Source organism: Centruroides vittatus, unplaced genomic scaffold (assembly GCF_030686945.1).
Source record: "Centruroides vittatus isolate TY-2023 unplaced genomic scaffold, ASM3068694v2 scaffold_861, whole genome shotgun sequence".
NCBI lineage: Eukaryota > Metazoa > Arthropoda > Arachnida > Scorpiones > Buthidae > Centruroides > Centruroides vittatus.
In genome coordinates, this window is record NW_027122718.1 from 5,577,077 (window position 1) to 5,592,273 (window position 15,197).

Consider the following 15,197-nt stretch of genomic DNA (forward strand, 5'->3'; position numbering starts at 1 on the left):
ACGAGTGAATCTGAAGTTTAAAAGTAATAAAAAACAATCGACCGGTTCGAAATAAAGATTTAAAAAATTTTCGAAAATAAATTTTATATTAATCATCTTAATATTCAGAGTTTGAAATTTAATTTTTTATTAATGTGCGTTTTACTCCAATAGAAAAATATCATACGTTGTTACGATATCTGAGATTAGCTAGATTATTTGTTTTCAGAGTGAAGAAACCAATCAAATGAGCGATATCGAAAATGACGTAAGTCCACGTTAGGTTGATGGTAGTTTGTTAGGACACGTTGCAATCCGGCTAAGTTTGGATAAAATCATCATACTTTGCTGTTTGAAAGAGATTTTAATAATTTTAAAGATTTAATACATGTTTAGTAGGTGATCTAAATGATGGAAACGTTATATTTAGCCATTCTCGCGCTTTTATGTTGCTTACAAGCTTGCTTGAGCGTGGAGTTAACATTCGAGCTTCCCGATAATGCCAAGCAATGTTTCTACGAAGACATTCCGGAAAATACTAAAGCAATTATCGAATATCAGGTAAAATTTAATAAATTTTACACATTAATATGCTATGATGATAACTTATTGGGCATTTATAATATGATTTTTGCATTGAGTTAGAGAGAAGCCTGTTTAATGTTTTGTTAGAGAATGATTCATTTTTACTGAAGTTATTTCGGAATTATTTGTGTATTTTTGAGTTTTATATAAAAAAATTATGGCTACTGAATCATTAGGAAGAAGAAAAAGCCATAATAAGTTGGACCTGGTGTATATATAACACAGAATGTGTTGTTTCTCTAATAATAAACAAGCAAATATAGTACTAGGACTCAAATATTGAAATATTATTTTCAACATATATAAAATAACCTGATGAAACTCTTATTAAGTTTAAGTTATAAAATGTTTTGATTTTTTTATGAATCCATATTGCTGGATAATTGTTTGTGGAAATCTATAATTAAACATATTTTAGAAATTTCATTTTGTCAAATAATTTTATATTTATTATATTGGAAACTATTGCAAGTTTAAAAAGAGTTATTTCTATAACAGATAATTGAAGTGCATCCCAGAACGACGCTGTATGGCACACCGGGACGAAATGAGTCTGTTACCTCGTTATGTTTGGAACATCGCCATATAGCAGTCGGGTGTGCAAATATTAAAAGCATCCGTAGATGGAAATTAGACCTATTGGTGTCGGTTCTGTGTAAAAGAAGTTCTATACGTTAATGCCGTGGTTTCTTGATCTGTAGTCCCGCGGAACGCGGGTGCTGTGTGAAACCACTTCGAGTGTTCCGTGAATTAATCAAGTGTACAATTGAATATTGTTGCAAAAGAAAAATTAATACGACGTAAAGTTAATTTTTGTATGGGAATGTAATCGGCAAATGCCGATGACATCATTTACTAGGTCGAGTGCACTCTTGATTTCAAAAAGGTTTGCCGTCCCTGCTTTAAAGCTGATGTATTTAAAGTGTTCCGCAGAAAAGAAATGTCAAAATTTAGTGTTCCCAGACTTCAAAAAGATTGAGAACCGTGGCATTAATGTTTTGCATAAAACTCAATTTTCCTAAAAATGTGCTATATGGCATTGTTCTGGTGTGATAAAATCTGTTTGCTGTTTGTTGGGTTGCCAACTATTCGAAATCGTGCGGGACTGTCGTATGTTTTCGGACAAAATCTCGCAACACGTGAAAATCCTGCAAAATATTTTTAAATGACACTATTAAAGAAATTTGTAAAACAGTTATTTCATTTTCAATAAATATGTTAAGTGTGTTGTGGACCATTGACAAGTGAAGTTATCTTAATCAATCACTGATCTCACAAGGATTCGTGCCATTACTTGTATATAGAATCATATACAAATACTTGTATTTAATGTTGCCAATGTTTTTAGCTTTCCTAGACAAAATTTTTTTAAAAGTATTCCAAAAGTAGCCAACTCGGAAAACATTTGTTTTTGATAAATAACCTAAGATTTGATGATAAAATCAAAGACATTATCTGTACTTTTCCAGCAATAAATTTAATCACGGAACAAACATTTTCAGCCAATTTAGTCTTGAAGCAGACCTGTAAATTGGTCGAAAATAAGGAGTACAAGATTCGAAATACATGCATAAATTGTAATTTACTGATAGGCTGAGAAAATTTCTTTTATTTGTAAAGTAGAATGCAATGAATTATGCAATAAATGCTCTCTCTAAGACAGACTATATAAATTAATTTTCCTATGTAACTGTGAATTATAGTAAACTACCTCCAAACTTAGTCAAATTATTGTCATTTTGTTTGAGTATTCCAGCTACTACTAATGGTTTCGGATGGAAAACTGAAATAAGTGTTCTCTACCATGTTTTGAAATTAATAAATAGTGAATTGATAATTAAGTTAAATTCAAAGGAATCCTGTATTAAAAGATAAAAAGCTTTCTGAAGCACAATATCAAAGTAAACATATGTTTAAGAAATAAATTGTTTCATATGAAAATCTCCCTGGCTTCCAATGTTTAAAACTAAATAAGTGTGATTTTAATTATGGGTTTTAGTCTATTCATTTAGAATTCAATAATCATTGAAAACTAAATGAAATAATTACAAAATTATTGAATTAAATTTATATGGGTGAACACTCAGACATTTCCCAAACACAGAATTTTTATCTTATATGTCTCGATTGTGAATAAAATTAAGAGTTAGTATATTACTTAGAAATAATTACCTAAATTTATCTCATCTTATTGAATTAAATGAAATTCATAGTATGTAAATAAGACTAATATATATTTAATATGTTTTAAATATTTTGTATGATGAATAGGAATGTCAACTTTTCATTTATATTTTAATAAATGAAGAATTGCATTAAACTTTAAAATTGTATATTTGACTTCATTGACTGCATTTTAATTGTACTTGTCAGTTGAATTTCTAATGCAGTGTGGTTCCCAAACTGTGCACTGTGGCACCCAGGAACACCACCAAAACTAATTGGGTACTGTGACCAGGTTAGCCATTATTTTAATTAGTAGTAATGCACTGACAGTGTTAGTGCAGTGCATTTTTTATATGCCTACCTGAACTGTATATCTTGAGATATATCTCACTAAAACTTTTAAAATGAATACAAGCTTTTTTCTACTTTTATTTATTTATTATTTTTTTTAGAATTACGTTGTTTATTTTCTGCTAAAAGGGAAAAAAAGACAAAGAAACAGTTTCTTACAGCCCTTTTTACTTCTGTTTTGCTGTTAATTTTTTGAGTTAAAATTTGTAGTCAGTGAATGTGTGACATATGAAAATAATTGTACTATATACATTTTATATAATATAAATACAGTATTTATTTGTTGCCTACGAACTATTATTTCCTTTATTTGTTTATATTATTTAATTATAATACTAACACACCAATTTCTCTTAGAAAGAGTACTACCTACTAAGTCTTCAAAAAATATACATCTACATAAATTACCAATTACCTGTATAAATAACCTTTATATAATGTACGTGTGTGTATTGGGAGGCAACCACCAGATGGCAGCAAGTTAAATGAGTTACAAGTCACAAAAGTTTGAGAACCACTGGTCCAGTGGTGTGTGGTGACATTTGATGATAGGGAAGCTGTGTTTCCATAAAAATTATAAACAAATACTGGAAATGACAAAAATAAACAGTTTATTTTATTTCTAAAATAGATACATTCACACGAAACAAAGATATAAGAACTTGTTTTTATTATTTTTTATAAATCAACTATTCGGCAATTTTTTCCGCAAAGTTGTTAATTACTTTATCATAAAAATTGCTCGTCGTCGATTCCATCAAAGTATTTAAAAGCTCTTTTTCTGTTTAAAGCAATGCTAGTGATCACAATCTTTCCTCTGACTGAGTGTTCCTTGCCAATGTATCAATTCACTTCATGGTTGAAAAACTGCTCTCAACAAATGCACTGGTAGATGGTACCGTAAAAATTAATGATATTAAATCATATAATTCTTTTAGTACATCTTTGTTCAGATTGTCATTAATGTCTAAGTGTGAGTTGCCAATGTAGTCTGGACATGAATATAAATATTGCAATTCACAAAGTAATTTAGATAAATCAAAAAATTTTCCATACTTCCAATTTACTTGGAGAATTAAAACTCGCTTCGAAAAATTGTTTTTCGTAATATTTAAAATTATTAACATCTGAAAGTGATAAAAATTCTAAAGATTGTCTGAAAATCTGCCAATATAATTATAGGTCTAATTAAATATAGCTTTGTAAAGAAATGTACATAAAAATAACATAAATACTTTACTTTTTAAACCTTAAAACAATGCACTTAGTCAAATAGCTCCCTACCAGTGGTTAATGGATGGAATCATTGAAAGCGTTATACGATATTTTGGAGTGTAGCATCCACCAGCTAAACTGCCAGAGGTTGGTGTTCTTTAAAGTGCAAGCATGAATGCCTGTAAACTGCTGTTTTATACATTAGACCAGTGCAGATGACACGCCACTGCACTAGTCTAATGTATAAAACAAATTAGGGTTTTTTTTTCATATTTCAAAAAATACAAGTAATTTTAAGTTTTTGGAAGTCCAGATTTGTAAATACTGAAACAAAGCTGTGATATCTTTTTTTAATTTTGATTTTTTAACAGTTTCTTCTGTTAATTTTCAACTTTTTTTTAAATATATTAATTTGCATTGTAAATGAGATTGTCTGAGTTCAAAAACCAAAATACTGACACAGGTTGTGCTGCATAGTGCCAAAATGCTACGTGGCAGTATTTTTATTAAAGTGGTGATAAAAACCTACTCTGCTTATTTTGACATTGGGTGCGTTCTTTTATTCCTGTATGTAACTCCGTGCGAGTGACATCCGTTTAAAAATTCCTGCGGAATGCATTTCTAAATTCCGGTTGGAGTGCGTGCCGTCGAATGGCAAAAATGGCCACTTGTAGCAGTAGTTTACGGTGGAAAGCAACATGGCATCCTCCATGGCTCAAATAGTTTCATTTCAGTGTTCATTATATGGTTTTATGAATGAAAATTTAAAGTTGTGAAAGCGCAAATTAGTGCACGCAGTGATGTAAGTGTCCTTTCGAATGGTAGCCAGCATTCTAATTTTTTTCATGACTATTTTGAATGCACTTCCAACAAATAATCCATTTTATGGTTAAATTTTACAATTGGGACACTTCTTTTGACTTTAAAAGTTCATATTTTAGAATTATAGATTCCTCCATCACGATACTATTGATTGTGTGGACACTGCCATCTTCTTTCTTTCACTGTCATTCCTAAATGCCTACAAACAGCAGCGCACTCCGTAGTAGCGGAGATGCAGAACGACCGCTATTAACAAACGCACCCATTCAGTGTGAAATTGAATCACAAAACACATTTCAGGAAAAACGTGGGAGTCCCATGCACTGCACGACTAGCAATGTCACGACATCATGTGACAAGCTTGGGTGGGAAAGCAGGAAGTGACATTGTGAAAACCAAAGGCAGTTTTTATGTAATGCTGCTCATAGTTTCCAGATGGGAATTTTTTTATTGACTGATAGGATAGGAAATTTGAGGAGTTTTTTGGGGTGACATTTTTTCATTTTGAACTTTTTTCAGTAGACTAAAGCATAAAAATTTTGACATGACAAAAGCTTTGAAATACTATTGAAGCATTTTGATCAAATATGTTATTCAGAATTATTCATTAAAAACATTATTCGAAAATGATTCCTATTTCTAAGTGACAGCTTAAGACATTACTTTTGATTTCCAGACTCCAAACTGATAATGCTACTAGCACTTTCATTAATTAGTAAGTAAAACTGGTGGTGGAAAAAAATTTAAAACTGGCAAAATAGTTAGCAATTTTTTAAAATTTTACAGAGCAACCTCTGTTGACATATAATTTATCATTTTTGGGCTGCAGTTTAAAAAAATTGTAAATCTATAAATTCCCACTGTCGTCTATCTATCTTTCCTTAATCTTGAGAATGGAATTAGATAAATAAAAGACGAGACGAGATGTGGAAACTTTAGGAGCAGGAGGTCCCAATTAACTATATAAGAACTGTCTCTGCAAACTGAAAGTCATGTTATTTCAATTCAAAAATTTTCCCCTGAAAGGTGTAGATAGATGACCGACACAACTCTATCGTTAAAGGAAAAGTATGATGTATAGGAGCAAACCACTGCTAATTTGAGGTGGAGAGCATATACTTTAAATTAAATAAATTAAAAATTGCAGCCTGGCATTATAATGATGTCACAATAAATAATTGCTTGTCACTTATAAAAACTTTCTGGTACATTTTTATTTTATATCTATAGTATATTTATTGTTAATATAGCATTTATTTTTCTAATTTATGTAAAAGTTGTATCATAGGTATGTAAGTATAGAAAATACTTATAATTTAACAGGTATTGCTATTTTATGGAAATTTCTGCTTATGTGATGGTTTTGGAACATGGTTGCATACAGTGAGGCTGTACTGTTTAAAGTTCATTTAATTCTGATGGTATAAAATAAATCCAAGTATAGTTTTAAGGTCAACTAATATAGTGCATTTTGGACCTGATCAAGTTATATGATAAATTAATGTTTTTTAATATTTTTAATTGAAAGTACTTATAAAATATAAAATAATTACTTTCTACATAAAAACTTTAAAGTTGTTAGAGCTTTTAAAAACTTATAAACCAAAATGTAAAAAGTAACTGTTTCACATGAATATGACCTTCATGCAAATTTTTTAATTTTACTTCCATGCTGAAATGTTTGCACATGATTTTTTATTTGTAAAAATAGCTTGTGGGACCGTGTTAAATGAGTGAGGAAGTTGAAATTGTACCTATTGTGAACAAAGCAAAAGCTATGAATCTCTCTTTCTTTGCCTTTTCCCGTAGTAGGGGTCAGCTTTGTTGCAACTGTCGTCTCCGCTTGGCACGGTCTTTGGCATCTTCCGGGTTGAGGTTGGCAATGCCCATGTCCTCCCTGATGGTATCCATCCATTGTTTCTTGGGCCTTCCACGTGGGCGGTGCCCTCCTGGGTTCAATTGCATGGCTGTTTTTGCTACTGATGTGTCTTCGCTACGTAGGACATGTCCATACCATCTTAAGCAGGCCTGCCGCATTTTCTTGTCAATTCCTGTTGTTCCCAAAAGCTATGAATGGATAGATAAAAAGTTAAGTTGCTTAAAAAGAGCAAATACAGGGTGATTTTTTTTTAATTCATGCAAAACTTGAATAACTTTTCAACTGAATAAAATTCAAAAAGTACTATATAGTACAATGTTTACATTTTTGATGTCGATGATTGATTAATGTTAAGAAAAATTTTCAAAATAGTGGCACTCACTTTAAAACAACACGTATTTATTATAAAGAATTATCATCAAAATTCTAATTCTCCAATTGGTGTGCTATCAGTGCTAGTGGAGTTATTGAACCATTCTTCTTCAAAAAGAATGTTACTTCTGCTGCATATGTTGAATTATTGGAAAAGAAGTTTTATCCCAAAATGCTTATTGTGCATAAACATCATCATGCTTGGTTTATGCCAGATGGTGCAAGGCCCTATCGCACAAAGCAAGTGTTCAAAAGCCTTTGAGAAGTGTGTAATCAGATTAGATTATGAAAAGTTTGCTGATGGTGGCATGGAGTGGTTGCTGAATATATTCCCTAATTAGTGTAATAATTTTCTAGAGAGCATTTACTATACTAAGTATTGTTAATACATTCATGTATATATTAATACTTTGCAATATTTTTTTCTCTTATAATATACTAGGGGGGTCTGCATACTTGTTCCTAAATTTTGTACAATTCAATTCTCAATGCTACCATTTTTTAATGGAAAAACATCTGTGATAATTTTAAGCTAAGTATTTTATATATGTAGAATAGTATATATTATTTATGGAATGAGTACGAATGAATTGCCTATATATATTATATTATAAAAACGCATACCTCTGAACCTTAAAAATAAAATTCCAGAATAGTTTAATACAGATAAAAAACGTTTTCGATCTACATAGATCTTCATGTTAATGTGTTCCAAAATGGAATGTAAAGAATGGGAACATTTTAAAATTATTTGAAAACTCAAATATATAAAAATTGCAACAAAAGGTTTATTTTTAAAGTTTAGATATGTACGTTTTTATGATTTAGATCTTTGTTTTTATTTTTTAAGTTTTTTTATGTATTTTTATTTACAGAATTTTTAATATTCACTTTAAATTAAGACAACTTGCATGAAACTTGATACATAACACTAATTTTGATTTTGATCAACAATGTTTTTTCTTCGATAATTTCTAATTTAAAATCTATGTATGTATATATATCAAACATCCTTATTTATTTATTTTTTATATATATAAATAAGGATGTTTCTTTGTTTGTTTGCTATACACTCTTAGATCATTCAATCAATTATGTTATGTTTACAATCTATCAGCAGTTATGTTTACAATCTTCCAACTTAGTGTTGTATATCTCACACCAAAATATTGATTGGACTTCTATAAATCAATTAATTTTTTATCTACATTTGATTTGCTGTCTTTATACATAGCACCATCTATTGGCAAAAAATTTGAGATAATAATAAACTAAATATAATTCTTACAAAAAACGATATTATTTTTAAAAATATATATTATATTCACTTAATTACTGCAACAATGATATAGTTCGAAATAGACACAATATATCATTACTATGACAGATAGCGTATAGCACTTGCCTGCATGGAATTGAAAGTGTTACCCTGTGAAAAGTCTATTAAGTATTTAATTTTTCGATCTAACAACTTGTGTTTTTTCATTTCCAAATGGTAGTTTCTTAATTCTAATAAGTGCTCTCCAGCAGCCGAATGGATAAAACCACCAAATACTGATAGTTAGTTAGTCGTGGGTTCGGGCATGGCCAATGGGCTGGCCATGTGGAATTTTCTCGGGTTTCTTCATGTTAGTAACAACTAAATAAGGTCCATCTCCAAATAGAAGTCTTCTTGGGATTCATTCCCCTCAGCAGATCACTCACATATTGCATTGCTATAACCAAACTAATTCTAATGAGCGATTACTTATTGTGACATCGTTACAATCAATACTGGGCTGTAATTTTTTGTCACAATGTTCTCAGTTCTTTTAATGGTGATCATACTTTTCCTGTTAACAACAGTCATGCTGGTTATCTAACTCTGTTCAGGGGAAAATTTTGAATTGAAGTAATGTGACTTCTGGTCCAAACCAGACGTTCATGTGCAGTTAATCTAGGCCTCCTGTCCCTAAGTTTTCCATATATGGGCTTGACTTTCATCTGTCTAACTCCTTTCTTGAAATTAAAGAAGAACAGGCAGACAAACAGGTGGGCAACAGTTGGAATTTATAGCTCTACAATTTTTTTCATCTACAGGTCTACATTTCATAATTGTGATTGCCACGGTTATAAAATGTTAAAAATATATTCTCTATAACTGGAACTTTTTAAAGTGATATTGAACTGACCTTTTGCATGCTTCCAGCAATTCAGTATAAAACCAGAAGCAAATATTTTTCAGCTTTGAAAAATGCCAAAAACATTTGCTTCTGCTTCTGTTAAAAGCCTGACACTGGGGCCAGTGTCAGGCTTTTAACAGAGTTTTTAACCAAACTTTTTAGAACACTTTTGAAAGGAAAAGAAAAAATGTTCTGGAACAACTTTCTATTTAAATTAAGTAACCGTCAGATTTTTCAGTTACTTTGTCTACCAATATCATTAATGCCCAAACTAACTGATTTCACATCTCACTATATCCCTTTATAAAATATTTTTATGGTTAAGCAATTTTTGAGATGTTTTCAGAGTTTTAGTCAGTTTTGAATTGTAGATTTCCCTGAAGTTGAGATTTGTATAATTTGGAAATGTTTCAAATGTAATATTTTTAAATTTTAAGTTTAAGTCTTATTAATGTAAAAACATTGTTTAGTTAGAACATAAATATTTATTTTAAACTTTGCAAATTGAAATAATTATTAAACATTATGAAAAGTTTATTGCAAACAATCTGTCAGATGTACAGTGGTGCCTCATATTTCAAATTTAAGTAATTCCAGATCATTCGAAATCTGAATCTATTTTTTCCATTTGAAATAGTGGAAGTGAATTAAGTCATTCCCAGACCCTGAGCAATACCCATTTCGATAATTTCAAACAGCAAATACATATAATTTAAGGTAAAAATAACACAAATGCTTTAATAATAAACGAAAACATGAAAACCATGAATAAAATATGTAAATACTATATATAATAAAATAAAAACTGCTTTTATTGGTCACACACCATGAAGTCTGCATCTTAATGTGTGATTTAGTTATAATAGTAGTGAAATTTAACATATTATATATAAAGTGAGATTTTATCCCATGTTTAGAATCTTACTTTAAACCTTTTTACTTTACAATTTGATTTTATTCAAACAAAATGGTGATGTCTTTGGATAAAAAGCATATCAAACATGTTATACTTTATGATTTTCAAAAAAGATACAATGCCATGCAAACAGTAAAAAAAATTGTAATATGTATGGGGAAAATGTTTCTAAACTTGAACATGTCAAATGTAGTTTAAAAAGTTCTGTTTGGGAAATTTTGAACTAGAGAGACAAGTAATGGAATGAGCACTTGAAATTGGAAACACATGATATATCAATTTAATGATGAATACAATTATATAAGCAAAACTTTCATTTTCTAAAAGGTTAATGAGTTATCAGCAATAAATGATAGTCGGGAATTTTCAAATATTTTGCTGCAAATCCACTAATTTTCAGACTCTTGATCTGAAACGTAATTTTCACAATAGTGAAACCCATGTTCATACTCTTTATTAATGAAAAAGTAGTCATCCAGATCATCATCATGATCAATGTTGGTTTCATAAGAAAAAGCAAATGATGTCATTTCTTCATGACATTCAAATTTTTCAATGATGATATTGAGTAAATTTCTTGCCAGTTGCTCATCTCTTTGTATGATTGGTGATACAGTGTCGAAATCACTCGATCGGAGCCACCGATCAATGTGATGGGCAATCAATGTTGAAACATATTTTGGATTAATGGATTCTATTTTAGACAGAAATTCTAACAAAACAAATATTAGATAATTGTTAATTTTTTGTTTAAATTAACAATTAACATATTAAATTATTTGACACTAATTATACAGTAGACCCCCCTATAACACGGTAGATATGTTCCGTGTTATACGAATCTGTGTTGTACGAGTCACTTAAATACATGAGCCAATCACAGCCTGGCACGTGTGCAGTTTAGGGGCTACGGCTGTTTGAAAGGTTTTCTTCCATAAAATTAACCGATTCTAGACAAATTTGACTCAACATTTCCAAATCACGTATAATTTTTTGGGAATAATCCATATAAACTATGCTATAAACAAAAAATTGTAGGATTACTTACCGAGTGTGCACCGCTCGAGCGCCATTGCCTAAGCTTGTTTTCATCGCGGAGCGGCTCATCGAACGGCAGGTGCATGTTTCCCAATAAGTTATTTTTCTGCGAAAAATTTGCTGAACTTTGGAAACATCATTAATATAAATATAACTTTTATGGCCATTAAATAATAAATAGTTTTTTAGTAGGTCTGCTGCTCGTTTAAACTCGATGGTTTGTACAATGTCCACTATTGGTCCAGATTTGACCAATCCTGTCACAACACGAGTCAGCGATGACGTTTTACTGTGTTATACAAGTCTCTTTTAACGTGTTATATGAACACGATTGCAATTTTTTTGCCATGTACGAATCCATGTTATAGGGGGATCTACTGTAGTTTTGAAAGTATTTATCTTCGATGCAATTGGCAAATTCTAATTTGAAACTTCTAAAGAATTCAAGGAATTATGTCAGAAGTGCACTTCTTTGTCTTTTACCATAACTTGGAAATGTCTAAAACACATGAAACATTTATTTCAATATTTATCTTATGTGATTAATGCGTATTGCATAATGTAATTTTTGTCCCTATTTTTGAGTGACTATTACAGTAGAGCATCGATTATCCAACTTAATTGGGGACTGGGGTTGGTCAGATAACTGAAAAGTCGGATAACCGAAAAGTATGAAAAAATACATTATTAGTATATGTGTATTAGGCCTGGTTTAAATACTAGCCTCCCTTTCATAGTCGAGCCAGTGCTGCCAGCTAAAACATGCAAAAATTTAACAAAAATAATAGTAAAGTAGCCAAGACATAACCGAATATTGTAGCGCCACATCACTAGCAGACATTTGAATTTGCCGACTAGAACGTGGTCGGTTAATCGATGCTCTACTGTACTTGCTTCTTAAAGGATAGACAACATATGGGATGCCAAGAAGCTGTCGCCAAAGAAAACTTGCAGGAAGAAAATGTTAAAAAATCAACAAATAACAAATAGTATAGTATATATAACCAAACACACCAAAAATAAAGTGAAAAATGCATTGAAAACATACAAGCATAACATGACAGAGAGAGAGATGAATTGGTCACATAATAGACTGCATTTATGCTTTGAGCACATTTTTTTCAGTGTGTGTGAAGTTCGAACTTCGAAGGCAAATTTTTGTTGAATTTTGAGGTTAGAATTCTGAAGTGTTCAAAGTTAGTCATTCAAATTATGAGGTACCATTGTATTGTTTAGTTGTTTACTATGAAAAATTTATTTAATACTAAAAATATTTTTCATTGTTTAAGAAAAAGAGCAACATTTTAATTATAATATTGATGAATAAATGAAGCAAAATCCCTTTTACTAATGATAGAATTTTTATCTAAATTAGGATTTGTATTACAGGTATACTAGAAAATGAGAATAAAGTAAAATTTAAAGGTTTGAAATTTCATATTTATTACTTTCTAAGCAAATTCAATACACTTTTCAAAATACTGAAGTTTTATCCTAGTGTTGACACAGAATGACTGACAATATTCTCATTAAGTACAAATTTATTATGTTAAATATGTATTTAAGAATTCATTTGAAAGCATACACCATCTGTTATATATATAAATTTCATTTTGTAATTATCATAAATATAATTATATTATCTAAAAATAGTCTGATGAATTTATATCCTCTTTGTTGTTAGCATACGATTATACTATATGATTAACATTTCAAAAAACTTTTTAGTTTTTAATATTTTTGTTGGTAAAATTACATTAAATAAATTTTGAATGTTTTTTGTTATATGTAGACATTATGAAATTAACTTATATTTCATTATAGGTAGTAACTGGTGGACATTATGATGTTGATATGATTCTTGAAGCACCGAATGGGCAGATTATTCACAAAGGTGTGAAAAAACAATTCGACAGTGTAACGTGGACTGCAACTCAAGCAGGAACATATAGAGTCTGTTTCAGTAATGAATTTTCTACATTTAGTCATAAATTGGTCTATTTTGATTTCCAAGTTGGTGAAGAAAAACCTTTACCAGGCATAACTGAACATCTAACAGCAATGACAAAAGTGAGAATTTTTGTTTTTCTGTTTTTCAATGAATTTTTATTACATAAAATATTAATTTATTACTCTAATTTCCGTCTTTAGATGGAAACATCAAGTGCTCGTATTCACGAAAATTTCAATACGATCGACGATTATCAGAAACATCATCGTTTAAGAGAAGCACAAGGTCGAAAAAGAGCAGAGGATCTGAATGCCAGAGTCATGTATTGGTCCATGGGAGAAACCGTCGTGATATTACTCATTGGTATTGGTCAAGTAATTGTACTGAAAAACTTTTTCACAGAAAAAAAACCTTCCGGTTCTACATGAAAATTGTAAAGAAAAAGTTACTAAAAATGCATGTTTTGTTTGAATCTTTATTCTGCTGTCTAGTTTCAGGTAGTGGAAATTGCTATTTTCGTGGATTATTATTAAAGAAGATGGAAAAATTTCAACTATGTTTGTCATTACAAAAAGAATCATATTTCGAAACTAATTTATAATTTTTTAAAAATGTCTTGAAACATATAATTCATCTGTATTAAATCTTGATTTTTGTTTTATAGAATATCAGATGTTTTTCTTCCAAAAAATTTTTGTAATAATTCAAATTTGTCATATTAAATTTTTAACATAATTTAAACATTTTAGGAAAATAAATTTCACTTAATTTATTCACTCCTGCACTTATAACTTTATCATATCTTGTAGATAATTATATTCCCACAAAACCCCAATATAATAGTATAGATTTCTGCATTGTATAAACTCTTTTTGTTGTGGAGATTCTGGATATATTAGTTTCTTTGGATTACACCAAATTCTGTAATTAATTAACACCAGTTTTAAGGTGCTTAATTTTGGAAAAAGTATATTCAAAAGAATTGCAATTTCTTATAAATTGCTTTATAAAAATTTGTGTAAAAAAAAGAAAAATAATAAAATATTGACTATTACTGTTTTACAGAAGATTTAATACGAAAAATGAATTTATTGAGAGATGGATTTAATTTTGTTCATTTTCTGAAAATAAACTGGAAATCTTGTAACAAACTTGAGTCATATCTTGCTTTGAACATTCAACAAATATTTTAACTATTTAATGAATGCAAATTATAGACCTAGTAGTGAATTCATGTTTAAAAACATCACTCATATGTTATATGCTTTGTATTCAGATATGATGTGAAATTTAACTTATTGTTAGTAGATACAGTACATATTTTTCTTTAAATTGAAATTTTTTATCGTTAATATATAATTTTATATCTAAAATTTGACTAATATTTAGACATGAAGTTATAAACTAATTTCATTTTCTATTTTATGAACCCATTGTAATCATTTTTTAACATCTCATTTAATTAATATTCATTTTTTCAATGGGGGTGCACTCACTACAGTTTCTAATAGCAATCAGCCAGTGCAAGTGTATTCTTAGGTCATACATTCCATAGAAATAATAATAATAAGATAACATTAAGGATTCAACTAATTAATAGATTATAATTTACCTTAAATTTTACAAATTATATGGATATTTCTTTCACAGTACTAAATTTTCTATTTATGGTTTTAAAAAAATCTTTGATATATTAGAGATAGGTTCTGTCAGTTGGATGATGATTCTTATATCACTTTTTTAAATTTATAAGCAGTAGTT

The 15,197-nt window shown here is 29.6% G+C and overlaps 1 protein-coding gene across 1 annotated transcript; it reads left to right on the plus strand.

The window, feature by feature from the left end:
* The first annotated feature begins 231 nt into the window (after positions 1–231).
* Positions 232–14,490, plus strand: p24-1 (p24-related-1). Its single transcript, XM_067288493.1, has 3 exons — positions 232–540; positions 13,310–13,555; positions 13,637–14,490. Exons 1-3 carry the CDS (start codon positions 388–390, stop codon positions 13,862–13,864), a joined length of 627 nt encoding a protein of 208 aa, XP_067144594.1. The 5' UTR covers positions 232–387; the 3' UTR covers positions 13,865–14,490.
* The last annotated feature ends 707 nt before the right edge of the window (positions 14,491–15,197 follow it).

What these genes read in the sequence shown, in the direction of transcription:
- p24-1 (XM_067288493.1), top strand. Translation starts at nt 388, where the DNA reads ATGATGGAAACGTTATATTTAGCCATTCTCGCGCTTTTATGTTGCTTA. An exon ending in AAGCAATTATCGAATATCAG is followed by an intron (nt 541 to 13,309) that starts GTAAAATTTAAT and finishes ATTTCATTATAG; the next exon opens with GTAGTAACTGGTGGACATTA. An exon ending in ATCTAACAGCAATGACAAAA is followed by an intron (nt 13,556 to 13,636) that starts GTGAGAATTTTT and finishes TTCCGTCTTTAG; the next exon opens with ATGGAAACATCAAGTGCTCG.